Source organism: Staurois parvus, unplaced genomic scaffold (genome assembly GCF_062004578.1).
Source record: "Staurois parvus isolate SC_StPar_1 unplaced genomic scaffold, SC_StPar_1.0 ptg000031l, whole genome shotgun sequence".
NCBI lineage: Eukaryota > Metazoa > Chordata > Amphibia > Anura > Ranidae > Staurois > Staurois parvus.
Window position 1 is genome coordinate 8,079,771 of NW_028317827.1, and position 18,151 is coordinate 8,097,921.

Genomic DNA, 18,151 nt, shown 5'->3' on the forward strand with positions numbered 1-18,151 from the left:
TTTTTCTTTCTGGCTCCCTCAATTTTCCAAAGGATGTTGGGTGGGAGAATGGCAACAAGGCCACCCATGGAGTAAATTTTAGCCAGTTACCATCATGCATAGTGTATGAGCAGTTAATGGAGAATGTGACTGCACCCATTCACACCCCAGCTTTTGATAGTAGCAATTCCTGATGCAAAACAATGCTGAAGATTGTGGGGGGGGGGGGGAACCCCACCACACAAATTAGCATTGTGTTATTTGTTACCTCTTGCACAAAGCAAAACAAAAATAAAAAAAAAAAAAAAAAAAAAAAAAAAAAAAAAAAAAAAAAACACACAAACAACCTGAACACACACACACTTTGGAGTAGATGTGAAAAATAAAGCGCCTCTAAATTGCCTGGCTACACTCATGCCAAGTGACTGGGGTAATGAAGTGGGAAGTCACCAGCACTTCAAAAGATACCTTTTGACAATTTATTGTGGACACATTGGGGTTGATTTACTAAAGGCAAATAAGCATTTCACTTTGCAAGGAAATTTTCCCTTAGCTTGGTAAAGGAAGTGATGCTCTGCTGACTTCTATTAGCCAATCACACATTAAAAGCAAAAATACTTTATTTTCTTTGCATGTGAAAGGATATCTTTACAAAGTGAATTCACAGAGATGAGGAAAAATTCCCTTCCAAAGTGAATAGCCAATTTGCAGTTCGTAAATTAACCTCATCTCACTTGAGTGAACATAGAAACTGGGGGCCCCGCATGCTCAACTCAGGGCACACAGTCGCTGTGTCATCCTAAGGAAGACAACCCGGCGGTGCCCCAAACTGTTAGAATGTGAGAAAACAAAGCCGATTTATTAAAAGGAGCCGAGAATAAATGGAGTTACATCTTAGATTGTAAACTCTGAGCAGGGCCGTTTCCTCTTGTACCAAGTATTGTAACCAACGTCTACCTTCATTTTGTAAAGCGCTGCGCAAACTGTTGGCGCTAAATCCTGTATAATAATAATAACAACAACTCCTCCAACAATCCAATCTTGTGAAAAGCAAATTCTTGTTCACTTGCTTCATCTGCACGTGACTGAATCCTGTGATTGGATAATTGAATATTCATCCAATTTATTGGTTGTAGATTCTCAACGTTTAGTAAAATCAGTTCATCATTGTCAAAATTCTCTTGGAGCACTGGTGACTTCCTACGATTCTGATCCTGCAGGGCACCATCCATTGTGGCCACTATAAGAACACTCCTGGTCATACTGGTCTAGAGCTGTAAGGATTATGTAGCTCAGGACAAGATACAGGATTTATATACAGTCAACAGTTTGCACATTATACAGGGAGACCAAGTAGTTACAATACAGACGGATTAGGAGGTCCCCGCTCACAGAGCTTACAATTTAAAAAAGGTAGGAAGGGGTACAAAAGGTAATGGCTATGGGGGATGAGCTGATGGAGGTGGTTGAAGTACAGTTATTAGGTGGAGGTGGGGTAGGCTTTCCTAAACAAGTGAGTTTTGAAGGACTGCCTAAAGGCAGACAGGGTAGGAGCTGACCAGACATACTAGGGAAGGGAATAAGAAGATGGGAGAGGTTCTGGAGATGTCCTGCAAGTGATTGTTGGAGGAAGTAAGGAGAGAGCTAGAAAGCAAGAGATCTTGGGGGAGAAGAATGGACAATTTGGGCAAGGTGTGTTGAGTTTGGTGATATAGCTGGGGGCAGAGTTGTGGATGGCTTTGTATGTTATGGTTAGTATTTTGAATTTTATATGTTCGGCTAGTGGGAAGCCTGTGAATAGATTGGCAGAGTGGGGCAGTAGCCAAAGATCAGTTACAAAGGTGAATGAGTCGAGCAGCATTCATGATGGACTGAAGGGGGGATAGCCTGTGTAAAAAGGTATGGAGTTACAAGAGTCAAGGCGAGCGATAACTAGGGAGTGCAAATATCTAATAAATCTGATAGATGGAGATATATATATATATATATATATATATATATATATATATATATATATATATATATTAGCAGCTTGGCATAGCCCTCAACTGTCCCTTTTCTAGAACCAAATCTTTCTCCTTGTCCTCAGTTGTCTTTAGTCAGATTTACAAACTTCAAAACTACCTAAAGTTTACTACCATAAAAAGTAAGGGTGTTTCTAAAGCAACACACCTGGACCTCCAGCTAGCCACACCCCCTGGTTTGGTAGTATACCAATAGCTTCCCCATGTGTGGTCACCAACGTCTTGGGTCACACCATTCATGGTGCTACAGGGCCCTACTGAGGAAAGAGGTCACCTGAGGTGGCCTTTTTTTGGGGGTGCAGGAACAGAACAAAAAAAAAAAAAAAACACAACACTACAAAAACATGTTATACTTACCTGCTCTGTGCAAGGCTTTTGCACAGAGCAGCCCAAATATTGTTTCGGTCCTGGCTCCTTCCCCTTGCTGTGTGCCCCCAACAGCAAGCCGCTTGCTATGGGGACACTCCAGCAGGCTCTTTCCCAAGCCGCGCTCCTGTGAATGAACCATTGTCCATTCACACACAGATCATGGCTCGGCCCAGTGTTCCCACTCTCTCCTTATTTGCACTGGCTGATTGACAGGAGCCAGTGGCAGCTGCTGCTGTGTAAGCCAATGAGGAGAGACCCGGAAGAGCCGCTTCACTTATGCACATCACTGGAATAAGAATGGTGGGCTCAGGCAAGTATCTAGCATTGAATTTATTGTGGTAAAAAATCCTACTGCCTTTAGAAGAACTTTAATTAGCAGCTCTTCATATTTGTCCAATGCATGGCACACCATGCAGTATATTAATTTACTTTTATCACTAGTTGCTGGGTTCTCACACTTATTTTATTTTCTATATTTTTGAAGTTCCACAGGCTGCATTCACACGTGAGTATTGTGTAGGCCTTTTTAGAATTCAGCTAAAATGGACAGCTTTATCAATTCACACTGACCGATTTACATTTTTCAGTGTCATTCACCGTTCTAAATTTTTATTGAGCCACTTGACAATTTCTCATATTTTTCCAATTTCCCCACAGGTGCCCATAGAGATTAGGTGACCACCTTCACAAATATAAAACATGTATAGATGGCGGGGCAAGTTTCCAGATGCTCTGCATCACCTTTCCCCGAGGCTAACCCAACTCAGCCCGCACCAATCAGGTTTTACATTTAAATTAATCAGCAGATCAATTGTTCAATCAATAGATGTGACCTCTACTAAATTACCACGCATCTGTTTAAAAAGAGGGGAAAGAAAAAAAAGGAAAAAAAAAAGTTACACTGCACAAGCAATTGCTTGAAGTGTGAAAGTAACAAGAGAGGTCCTTTTAAAACAAACCAATTAGCTTCAAAGTGGACATTTTGGAGACAAGTCTGATAAGGTGACCAGAGCAGCTTTGCAAGCTACAATTTTCACAATAGCCAATGACCTTAACGGAAACCTCTCAAATCAAGAGCAGAAAACGCACAGGATTGTTGTGGTGAATTTCTCCTTTTCTCCCTCCTGTCCTTTCTTGGGGGGAAAACCCCCCCCCCCCCACAAACATTTAAAAATAAAAAAAAAAATATATATATATATCTATATCTTTGCTTTCAGATATACCTATAATTGCTACTGGACAGTGTGGTATAATTTATTTTTATGAACAGGTAATGCAACCATGCTATGAAAGGGACTCTATTTTACCCAAAGTTCCACTTATAAATAATAATCTGAATTATCTGCACAATTGTTTGAAGCCCCCTCAATCACTCCCCTAGATGGTATTCAGGGATTTGGTAAACAAAAAGGGAACCCAAAAAAAGGACAGGGAAAATAATGACTAATCGTAAAAGATTTGTTTGGGTTTCATTACAGACCAATATTTGGACAATGCCAGAACTGACTATTTGTGTCATGGTGGTGGGGGGGAAGAAAACATATGCTTGTATCAGTAAGGAAGGCAGGAAATCCTAAAGAACAGATAGGACTTGAGGGCTCGGAAAGTCTTTGGTAATGAAGAGCATTCCAGGAAAGGATTAAGGCTGTTCCCATTGCAATCTGTTCTGAAGAGCCTGAATCCCTGACAGACTAAAAACGCACAAAGCTGATCCCTGACATAAAGGAAACGCTCAGAGAAAGCAGGAAAAATGCTGCAAACCTTTCCAGGCAAAACAGCAAAATACCAAGGTTATTTCATTACTTGGCTTGTTGACCAGTGCACACCTACCTAGAATAGATATCAGATTTAAAAGTGAACATGCCTTTGTCAAGATTATAAAAAGGAAAAACATTTTTTTCAGATCGGTAATATACACCTTAGATATTAGCAGCCTTTGTTGCAGATTCTTGCCTGCTGCTGCTCTGCAGATACCAAGCCAGGCCACTCCCAAAGGCTTACAAACTTTTACACATACTGCAGACTTTGCTGCCCTTTTTTGAAGTGATTTGCGGTGGACCACTTTTCTGGAGGCTTTGACAGCAGCAGTACTGCCAACCCCAGTGCAACACAGTCATGGCATTTGAACAACCATTTTCATTTTGGGTGTTGGATGCAGTAAAAAGGCAGCTCAACCATGTTTTTACCACCCCTGATTGCAATTGTTAATGAGTCCCAACTTCACCAGACTCAGAAGTGTGAGTGCTAAGTGGGAGGGTCTGCCTGCTGGAAAAAACATGATCAGTTGGGAAAAGCAGTGAGCCAATCATAAAGCAAGAAAGGAGATTTCAGGGAATTCTGTTCAGAAACCATAGGGGTGGCTCTAGGGAGACTTTGCAAGGTAGCAGAGCCACTCAGGAGGCAGAAATTATGGACACCAAATTTTACAGCAGTGAATGGACAGGATAAGAAAGTGATAAGAAAAATCAGCAAAGGCTTAACACTTTATTGCCAGTGTATGCCAGCAATAAATAGGCAAAAACGTGTCATTTGTATTTTCTAGGCTCTTAGGCAGCCATACATGAGCCGGTATTCTGTCTGCTATGGTGAAATATCTGCTGCTATAGTCAAAAATTGCACACCATAGACAACGATCGACAAGTTTATTGAACAAACTGAAAGATTTCTATTCCCTAGTTTTCTAGGACAAACCATTTTAAATATCAGACAACAGCTTCGCTCTACGGCATGATGAGCTAAAGATATCTATGTGGACCACCAACGTCCAAACCTTCACTGCGTCTGAGAATATCAGAACCGTCAGCCAGGAATAAAAACAAGCTAATCAAAAGAATAACCAAGATAGGATCTTTGTTTTCCTGCAGTCATTGGTAAACAAAAGAAAAAAACGCACACAAAAACCACACCATACAAACATTTTTAAACATTAATAAATTCAAATACTAACATAAAAAATATACTGTGTATTTTATAATGTAATATTTACTTTTATGTATAATATTATATACAATTGTCATTTCATCATTATTCAAAATACCCCTTATACTGGAATGGTTGGAAATCAAATTTTGCTTTCTAGACCAAAATAGACTCTTTGTATTGGTGAATGCTTATTTTAGATCTTTTAGTTTACAAAAAAGTAGCGCACGCGTGTCCATTTGCCGCCACCGACTCCCACCCCCACAGTTTTGGAAAGGGATCAGAAATCATTTTTCCCCTCATTGTTCTAGCATTTGTAGGTCTTACTTTATGGTTTAGCAGTGCTGCAAAGTTTTTGGTTTGAACCAGAGGGGTTAGAGTTTCTGCTTTTTTTTTTTTTACTATCAGGGTTCTGTCCTGTTCACAGGAAATATATATATATATATATATATATATATATATATATTTATTATTTTTCCCCCTCCTCCCACACACCAAAGATATGCTGGTAGGTTAATTGGCTCCCGTATAAATTGGCCCTAGTATATGTGTATACACACACAGCTGTTGCAGCAGAAGTTAGGTAAAATGTCTAGAGACATCCCAGATAACTGTAAAAACCCGGCTGGAGTTCTAATCCTTCCCCAGTTTATCCAAAAAAGTTCTGGCTGGATTTACTCAAAGTTTCTTGGCAATAAAACGCACACACTTCAAAGGGCTCTTGAAATAACTGGATGCACATCAAAAGGTTATTAGGTAAACACTGGCAGCTGTTAAGGAGAACATCATTTGACCTGAAGCAAAGAAAAAAAAAAAAAAAAAACCACACAACGCTTCTCAGGAATCAATTAGGGTCACATGTCAGGATCTCACCAAATAAATGTTAGTTTCTGTAATCTTATGTACTAGGATACTTTGTTCAAATCCCAACCAGTATACCATCTCATCTGCATGGAGTTTGAATGTTCTCCCTTTGGATGTGGGGGTTTCATTTGGGTACTCCAGTTTTCTCCCACACTCCAAAGACAGTCCCTGTCTAAATGGGTGAGAGATAGGGAAATTGGATTGCATTGCAAGCTCCTTGAAGGCAGGGACTGATGGTCAGCTTTAACCCCTAAAATGTTGTATATAAATGAGAATTTTAGGATGACAGGGATATCAGTTCACCACAGACATGCATACCAACGGAGCACAAAATAAATAAACCATACAGAAGAAAGCTCCAATTCCAGTTTCCTCAACAGAACAAATAAAACCAGATTCAGGGTGGCAAAAATTCTCAGCAAAAACTGGGACCCTCTCCATACATCGATACACTGTACATGCATGTGGCTAGATCTTTAAACCCATGCTGAAATAGGTTAAAAAAAAAAAAGTGAGATGAAAATCCCCAAAGCAGATTAAAAATGGGAGAAACTGGGTTTGATTTACTGAAACTGGAGAGTACTAAATCTGGTGCCGCTGTGCATGATAGCCAATCATATTCCAGGTTTTGTTGTCAAAGCTTAACTGAATAAGCTGACTTTGGAATGTGATTGGTCACCAGATTTTGTACTCTCCAGTGTTAGTAAATCAGCCCCAAAGTTTCAAGCTTTTTCCCCAATTAAAAGGGTATGCAGTCAGGGACCATTTTTTTTTTTTTAAATTATAACACACACCAAATCTCAAGCTAAATGCATCTAATGATATCCAGAAAGCAATGCAACTCTGATCAAGTCATAGGGATATTTTATTTTCCTTAAATAAAATTTTAGAAAAATTAGATTTTTATGACAGAAAAAAAAAAAAAAAAAAAAAGCCTTATTGGTCTTCTCTGCCATAAATCCTTCTCCCTGCCCATTGGCATTTGTTTTGTCTGCATGTGCTGCGCAGTTTACATTTACAGAACCGCTCTGTGCCAAGACACAGACTCCAGTGCGCACACACGGGAGGGACATCACCAAGGCATCTAGCTGGATCAGAAGGCAGTCTGATGTAAAATGGACAGCTGATCTGTTTGCATCCAACTGCCCATAGAGGGGATTTGATCCCCTCCGTGCAGCTGGATCAGAGGGCAGTCGGGTTGTAAAACTGATGGCCAGTCCCAGTTTGCATTCGGCTGCCCATACAGCAGAGTAGGCATAAGCAAGGTGGACAAAGACCTGTCACCTGGCTGCTCCAATTAGGAGAAAATCCAGATCCAACACATCTGAAAAAGACTTAACATGGGGAAGGGGGGGAATCTGTAGTCCAGGGAACTAAGCAGGGCTGATAAGAGTGCCTGATATAATAAAGGCATAGAACAGAACTGCAATAGATTGGTGGTTAGTTTTGTATTCTTTTGGTGCCAAAAAAAATAAATAAACCACACCCCTTCAATAGTAGCCAATAAGAATAGTTCATCACTAGGGTTTACATACACCAAGACCAAAAAGAAACAATTTGTACACAGTTTCAATTTGCTCTGCATCTCTACAACCCTGCTTAACATGAGATTTACTTTAGACCATCTCCCCCTTTGAAATATTCGGATGCACTGATCCTGGAGGAGTCACAAGAGACGTCATTACCCAGAACCCTCTCTGCTATTCCCAGGCTGATCGGAGAGGGCAACCCTGTCACTCCTAACTCCCTGAATGATGAAACACACGGTACATGCCTTAAATTACAGGGCTGTCGTAAACTATAATTAAGGATTCACTTTGTGCTTTTTTGTGTGTTTAGAGCTATAAAAGTTTACAATTTTAATGTGTACATTGAAGCAGCAGATTTAGATCAGAGCCAAAATAACCCGCAGGCAGGAATTTTTGGAGTAACCACAAGATCCAGCATGCCTACTAGTCTCTACCTCTATATAATTCTATAAAAGGGAATATCAAAGATGATAGCATATTAACCACTTTGCATCCAGGGCAATTTTTTAAAATTGCAAAATCAGCTTTTTTGCTAGAAAAATTACTTGCAACCCCCAAACATTTAATCTCAACACTGTAAAGGTGATCGGGGCTGTAGCTGTTAAGCAGGACATAGGAGATGAAAACCAAACAAAAAATTCTTGGTTGTTCGTTATTTGCATCAGTGTGCCAGCTGCGACATGCTATTTTTGTGTCGCAATCAAAAGTGCCTGATCCAACATGTTGGATTTTCTGTAGCAAAAAAAAAAAAAAAATGCACAATAGCACGCACCATTTTTGTTTTGCATTTAGTCTATGGTCTACCTTAGTAAATCTTATTTATGCACATGGAAGGAGAAAACATTTGCCATTACCAGCTATGACAATTATGTGGGATCCTTCAGATATTCTGATATCAATTCATCGGGACTGTTGTATGTCTATTGTAGCCCTTTCCTCCTTGCTCATCTAAAAGTGTTTCCAGTCATTTTAAAAGTTAACTCTCATTAAAATAAGGATCCTGCCATTAAAGTCTCTGTTCAGGCACTTCCCATCATAGGATAAAAATTCTGTCCTTTTCTCCCATTTGTGCCCCTGCTGTGTCACACAAGCTTCTGTCAGAGGGTACAAGAGGCTACAGGGGGTGTTTTTACATATTTTTCACACAGGGGTCCCCCTTAAGAATTAAGGGTTCCTCTAGGGTGGATAAAAAAAAGAAAGAAAAAAGTGGCAATAAATGATAAAATTTACCTTAATGCAACATCACATCCAATTATATATATATATGTGTATATATTTTCTTTTTTTTTGTAAAACGTCCATTTTGGTTTTTGGCCAAGTGCATCCTGAATTTTTGGTTTTGGTCCAGATTTTTATTTCGGTGCACCACTAAAGTGACAGTCCTTTATGATCTACATATACTTTAAAGAGTTCTTTTTTAATTAAAAAAAATTAGCAATGAACGGCATGAATAAAATGATGTATAGATAAATGTTTAAGCTTAGAAGAAAGGAAGATTTCAGAAACACTGAAGTCCAACTTTCCTACAAAGAAGACTTCCTATCTAGTAATCCCATTGAAGGACAGTGCAGGCAGCCTCTGATAAGCCTTCAATGGCTGATCAGATACAGCAATGGTTTGCATTCATCACCTCCCACCATAAACTGAGAAAAGTCATACAAATTCTACCATCTACATAAAAATGTATATAGCGATGGTAAATAAAAGGTAACTTGTATTTACCAATGCTGTACTAGTGAAAAGAGCAATTCAACCTTATCAAGATCTGGGCCTGGAAAATTCTGCAAACCCCCCCCCCCAAAAAAAAATTATATATACACACACAAAAACACACACACACGCGCAGAGGGTTGCGGTCTTTCAGAATTTCAGTAAGTTTTGCATCTGCATCCTTATTGAGATCATATATATATACACATACATATATATATATATATATATATATATATATATATATATATATATATATATATATATATATATATACACACACACACACACACACACACACACACACATATATATATATATATATACACACACACACACACACACACACACACACACACACACACACACACATATCTATCTATCTCTCAATAAAAAGGGTGCAAATGCAAAACTTATCGAAATTCTGAAAGACAGCAACCCTCTGCAGAAAGCTAGGGGGGCACTGTGGGAGGCTGATGACCCAGACATTACACATTTTATGAAAGCAAGAGGCTCTGGAGAATACATTTTTTTTTTTGTGTCACACAATGTTTGAGCAGCTGTTTATGAAGTGCAAAGTTTTCAGGAAAAAGTACACTTCAATAAATTTGGTGCACAAACACAATATAATTCTGTAGAGCTGCCTGGATCACTTTTACATAAAAAGAATTCTAGGTTTATCGTGAAATTCTACTTTATTTGGGTACACTTATATGGATGTCGCACTACCGGGGCAACACAGTGGCAAAGTGCTTAGCACTTCCACCTAGAAGCACTAGGGTCATTGGTTCAAATCTCAAACATGGTACTACCTGCCTGGAGTTTGCTTGTTCTCCCTGTGCTTGCGTGGGTTTCCTCCGGATACTCCGCTTTCCTCCCACACTCCAAAGACCTGCTGGTAGGTTAATTGGATCCTGTTTAAGTTGGCCCTAGTATGGGTATTTAGGAATGGGAGTTAGGGACTTTAGACTGTAAGCTTCTTGAGGGCAGGGGCTGATGCGAACGTACAATACATATGTGTAAAGTGCTGCGTAAATTGATGTGCTATACAAGTACCTGCAATAAATAAATAAATCTGGACTCCGAAGAAAAATCAGTGGGGCTCCCCCCTGTACTGCAAGGGGTTAAATTCCCATTTATCAGTAGAGTACCTTATCCTCAGCAGCCATTGTGGTCTAACATGATGCTCCAGCTTCTAGGCAGACTCTCAGCACCCTCATGAACAATGCAAGCCCTGCATTGTACTTGACGACATCAGAGTGCCTGCGACCGCCAGAGGCTGCATGGAGAAAGCCTGCAGGAGTGAATGATTACACAAGTCAAAGTCCTTTTTCCTGGTATCCTAGGCCAGGACAGGACAAATCCCAGGAGCCAGGAAGTCAATGCTCCTTAAATTACAGCTGGTGCCTAATTTAGGAGGTTCTCTTTAGTTGTCAATGGAGCCGGCTCCTTAAAACAACCTTGCTGGCTCCTCAATTCCATAGTAATTTGCCTACCTCTGCCTTCGGCATAAACTGAGCATTTAACTCTTGCAGTGGAAAATTTCTTTCCCCAAAGTTCAGTTTTAAAACTATACAAATGCCCAGCGCTGCTGGACTCAAGGCTTATAAACCAACCAAGCCACCCCCCCCCCCCCAATCACCAGGGTAGGGGTGGTGGGGCCAAGTGGTACACACCTCAGCCTGTCAGCAGAGAGGGAAGGTCACTACACCCATCCCCCATGCATTTGCCAGCTGATGGGAGTGGCTGAGAGAAGCTGGCAGTAGTACCCCATAGCCAAATGCCTGCCTCTACCCCTACCCTCTCTATGCTCGCTCCAAAGTTGGTGCCATCTTCCACCAGCACCCAGCCTCCATTAATGATCCTCCTGAAAATTCACCTATGGAAACCTTGTTACCACTTCTCCCTTCTTCTAGACAGACGTTTGGTCACCCATCTTGATGCTCTGCCAAGGCCATCACCAACCAAGGCAGGAACAATCCGAGACCCTCACTAAACCATCCAATTGGTGGTTGCAATGGCTAGGGTGTTCAAGTGGTGGGGACTTAACATGAGCTTATGACCCGCATTTTCTCTTGTTCTTGGGAAATTGCAATCCTTGATCCTAATCAGAAACCGGGTTCAGTGGATTACCCACACCTTTTGGACTATGACCCACACTTCCTTAAAATTGCTTGTTCAAGGGAAATAATTGCAATCCCCGATTCATATTGCAAAACAGGGTTCAGTGGGTTACCCGCACCTTTTGGCAAAGGGTAGACACAAGCTGGCCTGGTCTGTGTAGACTGTGTGCAGTCCTGGACATCTAAGACCATCACAGATCTGTTATTGCTCGATCTGGTGTGGTTGTACAGGTTTTTTTTTTTTTTTTATTGGGTGAGGCAACATGTTTTTAAGCAAAAGCCATTGTCTGGCTCTTGTGGTGCCTGAACCATCAGCCAAGAGCTGGAAAACAAAACAAAAAAAAAAACAAAAAAAAAAAAAAAAAAGGGAGCTTTTAGATCAATGCCACCAGTACGACGTCAGGATGATACACAGGCGTTTATGTCAGCCTTTACATTCTGAATGAATTAAATACGGAAGAGAGAGAGTGGTGTGTGTTGCTGGTTCACAATGACTTCCAGGTCCCCGAATGAGCTGTGCAGAGCATCTTATCTGCATACAACAGAATTGCTCGAGATTGGCCTGAAAACTCACATCCGCACAGAGAAGAGCTTTTCCAGTAAGAGGCCTCACCCTTTTTTGGTGTGTATTTTAATGCTAACACCCTGTGCTGCGCTGACAACAACAAATGAAAATGCACACAACTTGGAAGGTGAAGCACTTAATTAAGAGTTACAGGTGGAGTGAAATATTACAGTACACCTTCGCTAACAATTTGGCCTTTAGAGTGCAGCAAGGCAGGGTGTGTTTTATACAATGCATTTTTATGGGTTTCCTTTGTTGAACTGAATGAACGCAAGCACAAAAAAAAAAAAAAAACCTCTACGCAAGACACAGAAAAAAAATATACATATTGTCAACACCTGCTGCTATTTTATTTTTTAAAAGATAAAAAAATCAAACACGGATTTCCGTTTGCTTACAGAAAATACAAAAAATTATAACATACATCCCTAACTTTTCACTTTTATTATATAGAAAAACAAATACATTAATACAATTGCAGGATGTGTTACAAGATTTGCTGCAAGCTCTTTAAATGTATCAAAACATTTGTAGCGATTACCTTGTTTTGTCAAGTAAGCATCTTGTCATTGATAATTAAACCTTTTATCCTCCAGAGTCCCTCAACAAATACTAAAAATGTAAAGGCTTCACATCCCCAGGAATGATGGTAGATGTGTGATCTTTAGGAAGAAATATTACAAATGGACAGATAACATACATTATGATCAAGCAATAGAGCAGTTAAAATAATGAATTTTGTGGTAGCTCATGGACAGTTTGTTTCACTTAATGGATCCATTTCACATTTAGGATCACAAGATGAATAAAAAAAAGAAAAAAAAAGTCTCAATAGCTGGAGAGGGTCACCGATGTCATCATGTAAATGACAAGCCAAAGATCAACCTCCCCCCCACCTTCCTGGAGTAATACACAAGGTCACAGCACCGGGTACCCTGCATGTATAATCATACCGGTAGGACATAACGTGCAATGCACAACCCCCCCCTTATTGTACATTAAGGAGATCAGATCACACATCATCCACCTCCTATACAGCCGGGATATTCAGCTCCTATTGATCAATCCCAATTCCATTTATTGGATTACAAGGATCTCCCAGCAGCTCCATCACATCCTACAGACTCCATACAATTATTAATGCAGATCCCAAGTACTTGTGCTGAAATTGTACTGCAATGTTCCCCCCAAAAATATTTATATAACATTCCCCCCAAAAATATATATTTTTTTCCCCTCCCCAAGTCTTCTCCACACATACACATTAATAAATGAACACGTATACATTATTATTTTAACCACCAAGCCTCCCTCCCTATATTTCTCACAGCCAAGATCTCATCAGATCCTGATCACTCCGAGTCCATGCAGGATCACATCTCTCATCAATATGCATCTCATCTTCAGTATGGGTTAAAACCAACACCACAGTATCTAAGTTACCAGATCCCACATGCACTGCAGGACACTGGAAGATCCCAAAGACATCCCTCAACTCCACATCCACCACATATATGCATATAGGGCAGTGGGTCCACCAGTGTGCATATTAGGGTTAAATATGTGCAGTCAAGACAGCAGATCCTGACTCCTCTGTGCCAACCCAGATCAGATCCCATCAGCTTCTGAACAGCCATCTTCCCTGCTCTCATGCAAGACAAAATGATCACATCTGTGAAGCCAGGGCATTAAATTTCATTAGATCCCCCTGGGGCTGTACAGGGTCACATCTGGCACCCAAGTCCCACCACTTTGTCCAAGCAATACCTTTACATGTATGTGTCCCTGACAACAGATCACAGGATAGAGGACATCTGTCCATCACTGAAATCACATGTCTGAGCAAGTACAGGGCAATGGATCACAACTGTATAACCAAGACAGCAGGAAAAAAAAAAAAATTTATATATATATTTATATATATATTTATATATATATATATATATATATATATATATATATATATATCTATATACACACATACACACACATATACATACACGCACACATATATACACACACACACACACACACACACACACACACACACACACACACACACCATCTTATTTTCTTCTTATCTGCACACCCATTATTGCAGATCCCGTCAGACCTTTGCCCCTCTAGATCTCATTTGCACAGCCAAGACAACAGATCATGCTTGTACAGGACTAGAATAGATCACATATGTAACCTATCAGCTCTGTGCCTAAAAAGTAGTCTAGACCTGAAACCAAGATAGCAGATCTCATTGCCTAAAAAAGGCCACCAGATCACATCTGTACAACCAGGACCCCATCAGATCTCATTGCCTACAAGGGACTCTAGATCACATGTGCACACCCAGGTAAGCAGACCCATCAGATGCCAACTACAGAACCTAAAATCTGTTCACCCAGGACAGCAGATCCCTGTGCCTACACGGGACATTAGATCACATAACCAGGACAGCACATACCATTGCCTCTTACAGCACTAGATCACATCTATGCAACCAAGGCAGCAGATCCCATCAGATTCCAGTGTCTGCAAAGGACTCCGGATCCCATCTATACCACCAGGGCAGCAGATCCCATAGAGGACTGCAAATCACATCTGTCCAACCCGGACAGAAGATCCAACTGACTCTTACAGGACTAGATCACATCGACTCAGCCAGGATAGCGGATCCCCGTGTCTACCAAGGACAGCAGATCCCATCTGTGCAACCAAGACAGCAGATCCCTGAGCAGACTTCTGGTTCTCCCAGGATAGGAGGTTTCTCTCTGCTCGGGCGGACTCTATAGAGATCACCTCTGTACAGCCACATCAGATCCCCCCTGGACTGTGCAGGATCCCCCGGGATCGGGCAGGGAGGCTGGAATCCCCAGGGATCGGGTGAGGAGAGGGAAGGTTGGGGGGATCAGGGAGGCTGGAATCCCCAGGGATCGGGTGAGGAGAGGGAAGGTTGGGGGGATCAGGGAGGCGGGGATCCCCAGGGATCGGGTGTGGACAGGGAAGGTTGGGGATTAGGGAGGCGGGGATCCCCGGGATCGGTTGGGGGGGGGGGGGGGAGATCAGAGAGGCGGGGATCCGCAGGGATCGGGTGAGGAGAGGGAAGGTTGGGGGATCAGGGAGGCGGGGATCCCTAGGGATCGGGTGAGAGGGAAGGGATCAGGGAGGCGGGGATCCCCAGGGATCGGGTGAGGGAAGGTTGGGGATCTGGTGGGGAATCTCTCACCTGCTTCCTATACGGGGTTCTCACAGGGTTGCTGCTACTTGGAAAAATCATCCCCGTTGCGGTGTGGGGTCCCCGGCCGCGTCCGTCCTCCGGTAGGGATGAAGGTAACTTTGTATGGAAGTTTCCCCGAAGTCCGCTCTGCTCTCTCCAGCGGCGGCCGGCCAGTCCCGGGCTATACTCCGCCCACCACCCCGGCTGTGCCCAACCGATGCTCTCCCCCCGGTGCTCGCTCTTCCTCCCGTTGCCCTCTGCCTGGCGCTCCGCTCAGTTGGCCGACACTGCCATCAAAGCGAATTCATTGATCTGCCAGAGACTTCCCCGCAGAGCCGATCCCACCTACCACGGATCATACCAATGCCAGGCGACGGGGGAGCACCGGAGGACCAGGAGGCTGTGTCCTGGGTGCTCGGTGCAGTGTATGGAGGAAACGATGAGGCTGCAGACGGAGAAAAATTCGGGGGAAATGTACCCGGGATAGAGAGAAACTGTCCGCCCCGCTCCTCCGGAATCACAGGGATGTGATGTGATCCGAACCCCCCCGTGCCGGGAATGGTCGGCTCCAGCGAGCATACCATACATTCCACAGTGCAGCCATCACCTCCTTCCTGTGCTCAGAGCGGGCGGCTGCATGGAGGGTGCAAGGGGGGGGAATCGACTGCTTGTCTGGGGGGAGATCACCTGACAGGGCCACAGCGCAGCAGGAACTGCTGCACAACCTCTTTAGAAGTCGTCAGCCAGGAAAATCTATTCTACTTGGGGGGGGGGGGGGGCTACTACAAGTCTCAGCATGACAGCCACTTCTCATCTTAGCCCATCTAAATACACAAAAAAAAAGGAATTATTTCAATAATTTTTTTTTTAATTGAACGCATAAGACTGATGTATGGCAATCATAGAAAGGACATAAAAGGCAGCAATAAAAACATGACTGAGGTTCTAACCCGCAATGCTCACCCAGCACGTGATAAAACAATTTTTATTTTGTATTTTTTTTTACATTGAGTATTGAGGATTAGAACCCCAGTCAGGTTTTTATTGCTGCCTGTGTCCTTTTGTGATGGCCACACACTTTAATTTTATTATCCAATCAGGTAAAGCGGTCAAATCGCCAAACAGCTGGCCATGTTTTCCCTTCAGATCCAATCTAAATTGCATTCTGTATTGATCAGATCAAACTCGGCCAGGGCAGAAATTTGCTTCAATCTGCAAACCAAGACACATTGGGGCTGATTTACTAAAGGTAAATAGACTGAGCACTTTGCAGTTGCTCCAGAGCTAAATAAATGAGCAGAAGCTCTGCTGACTTCCATCATCCAATCATGTGCAAGCAAAAGTTGTTTTTTTTTTTCAATTTTCCATGCACGTGATTGGGTATTCCTTGCAAAGTGAATCTTTATTTTCTTCATTTATGAAGCTCTGGAGCAATTGCACTTGTACGGTGCACAGGCTATTTGCCTTTAGTAAATCAACCCCATTGCTCGAGAACACAATTATATTTCAATCAGATAATTGGATTGCATGGGAAAAAACATCCCATCAATAAAATTACACGTCATCAATAAATTACAATCATTGATCAAATCCCCTCCCCTCATTGTCCAGTTGATCAGTTGGGTTGTTGACCATAGATCTGTTATTCCCATCAGGAGAGACTGATCAGAAAAGAAATCAAATCATTCATCAATGTCATTATGGTGGCCATACACATACCAATCTCTAGGAGCAATCCTCCACAGAACTGGATAATACGATCAAATCTATGAATTGTAAATTCTTAGTTTCAGCGATTCACTTTTAGCAAATATCAATGTCATGGAAATTTAATTAATTGATCCGGGCAGAAATCCTGATTGTAGGAAAGTGTATGAATCAATGTGATCATTTAGCCGGGGTTCACACTTATGCGGTGCGGCATATCACGTGATTCACACAGGAACCACACCACATTCCTGTGCCAATCACATGCAAGTTGTGTGCAGTGTGATTGGAGCCATGCATTTTGTATGGCTCCAATTGCACCGCATCAAAAAGGCGCAGGACCTTTTTTTGGTCCGCACTAGAATCGGATTGCAGGGGTATTCACACCTATGCATTCCGATTCTGCACATTGCACCACGTTTTGCGAACCGATTTCAGGGTGTTAACATACACACCTGCAGCAGTTTGCATGAACAGGGTTGCGATTGAGATGCAGTGTGGAATTTGCAAAAAAAAAAAACGCTGCGAATTCCACACCGCATCCGTATGAACCCAGGCTAAGTGTATGGAATGATCTTTCTTTCTGATCTGATCAGTGCATGTATGGACACGCTTAGGGCTCATGTACACTGCAGCTGATAAACTGACGTTCAGGAGCTTTTCTGCATTTTTTTTTTTTTTTTCAGCAGTCCCTGAACTCTCCCTAATGTTTTCCTATGTGTCCATGTACACAGTCGTTTACAGGCAGTTAAGTTTAAAGTCGTTTTTTTGAACGCACCAAACTTGCATTCAGGAGTAGATTTTATCAGCGTTTCAAACACCAAACACTTGTAAACGCGACTAACAGCGTTTATAAGCATTTGTGTTTAGAAGCGTTATTTAACTGTTCTATATCCAGATGCTGTCCAGACCAGGGGCGGACTGACCATTTGGAAACTCTGGCACTGCCCGAGGGCCCGGGGTCAGTAGGGGGCCCCATGAGATGCCCCTGGTACCTTTTTCATAGGCTTTTTTGAGTTTGGGCAAGGGCACAGGGGCCTTATGATCCCCTATTGCCCGGGGGCCCCATGAGTTGTCAGTCCACCCCTGGTCCAGAGCCTTTTTTCATCATCAGAAATGCATGCAAAGCATTTTCCATGTATTCAAATGGA

The 18,151-nt window shown here is 42.1% G+C and overlaps 1 protein-coding gene and 1 long non-coding RNA gene across 8 annotated transcripts in view; one reads left to right on the top strand and one right to left on the bottom strand.

The window, feature by feature from the left end:
* Positions 1–18,151, bottom strand: part of RBMS1 (RNA binding motif single stranded interacting protein 1) — a 487,977-nt gene that overhangs the window by 198,061 nt on the left and 271,765 nt on the right. Inside the window, exon 1 of one of the 6 annotated variants that reach the window (XM_089659937.1) lies at positions 15,303–15,613. The exons of the other annotated variants lie outside the window; for them this stretch is intronic. Within the exon in view, the coding sequence (XP_089516063.1) occupies positions 15,303–15,353 (51 nt within the window). The 5' untranslated portion in view covers positions 15,354–15,613. Of the gene's footprint in view, positions 1–15,302; positions 15,614–18,151 lie in introns of those variants that run through there. 6 annotated transcript variants of the gene reach the window in all.
* Positions 1–18,151, top strand: part of LOC149470795 (uncharacterized) — a 43,056-nt gene that overhangs the window by 24,422 nt on the left and 483 nt on the right. The window contains exon 1 of one of the 2 annotated variants that reach the window (XR_016307918.1): positions 14,199–14,429. The exons of the other annotated variant lie outside the window; for it this stretch is intronic. This is a non-coding gene — a long non-coding RNA (uncharacterized LOC149470795). Of the gene's footprint in view, positions 1–14,198; positions 14,430–18,151 lie in introns of those variants that run through there. 2 annotated transcript variants of the gene reach the window in all.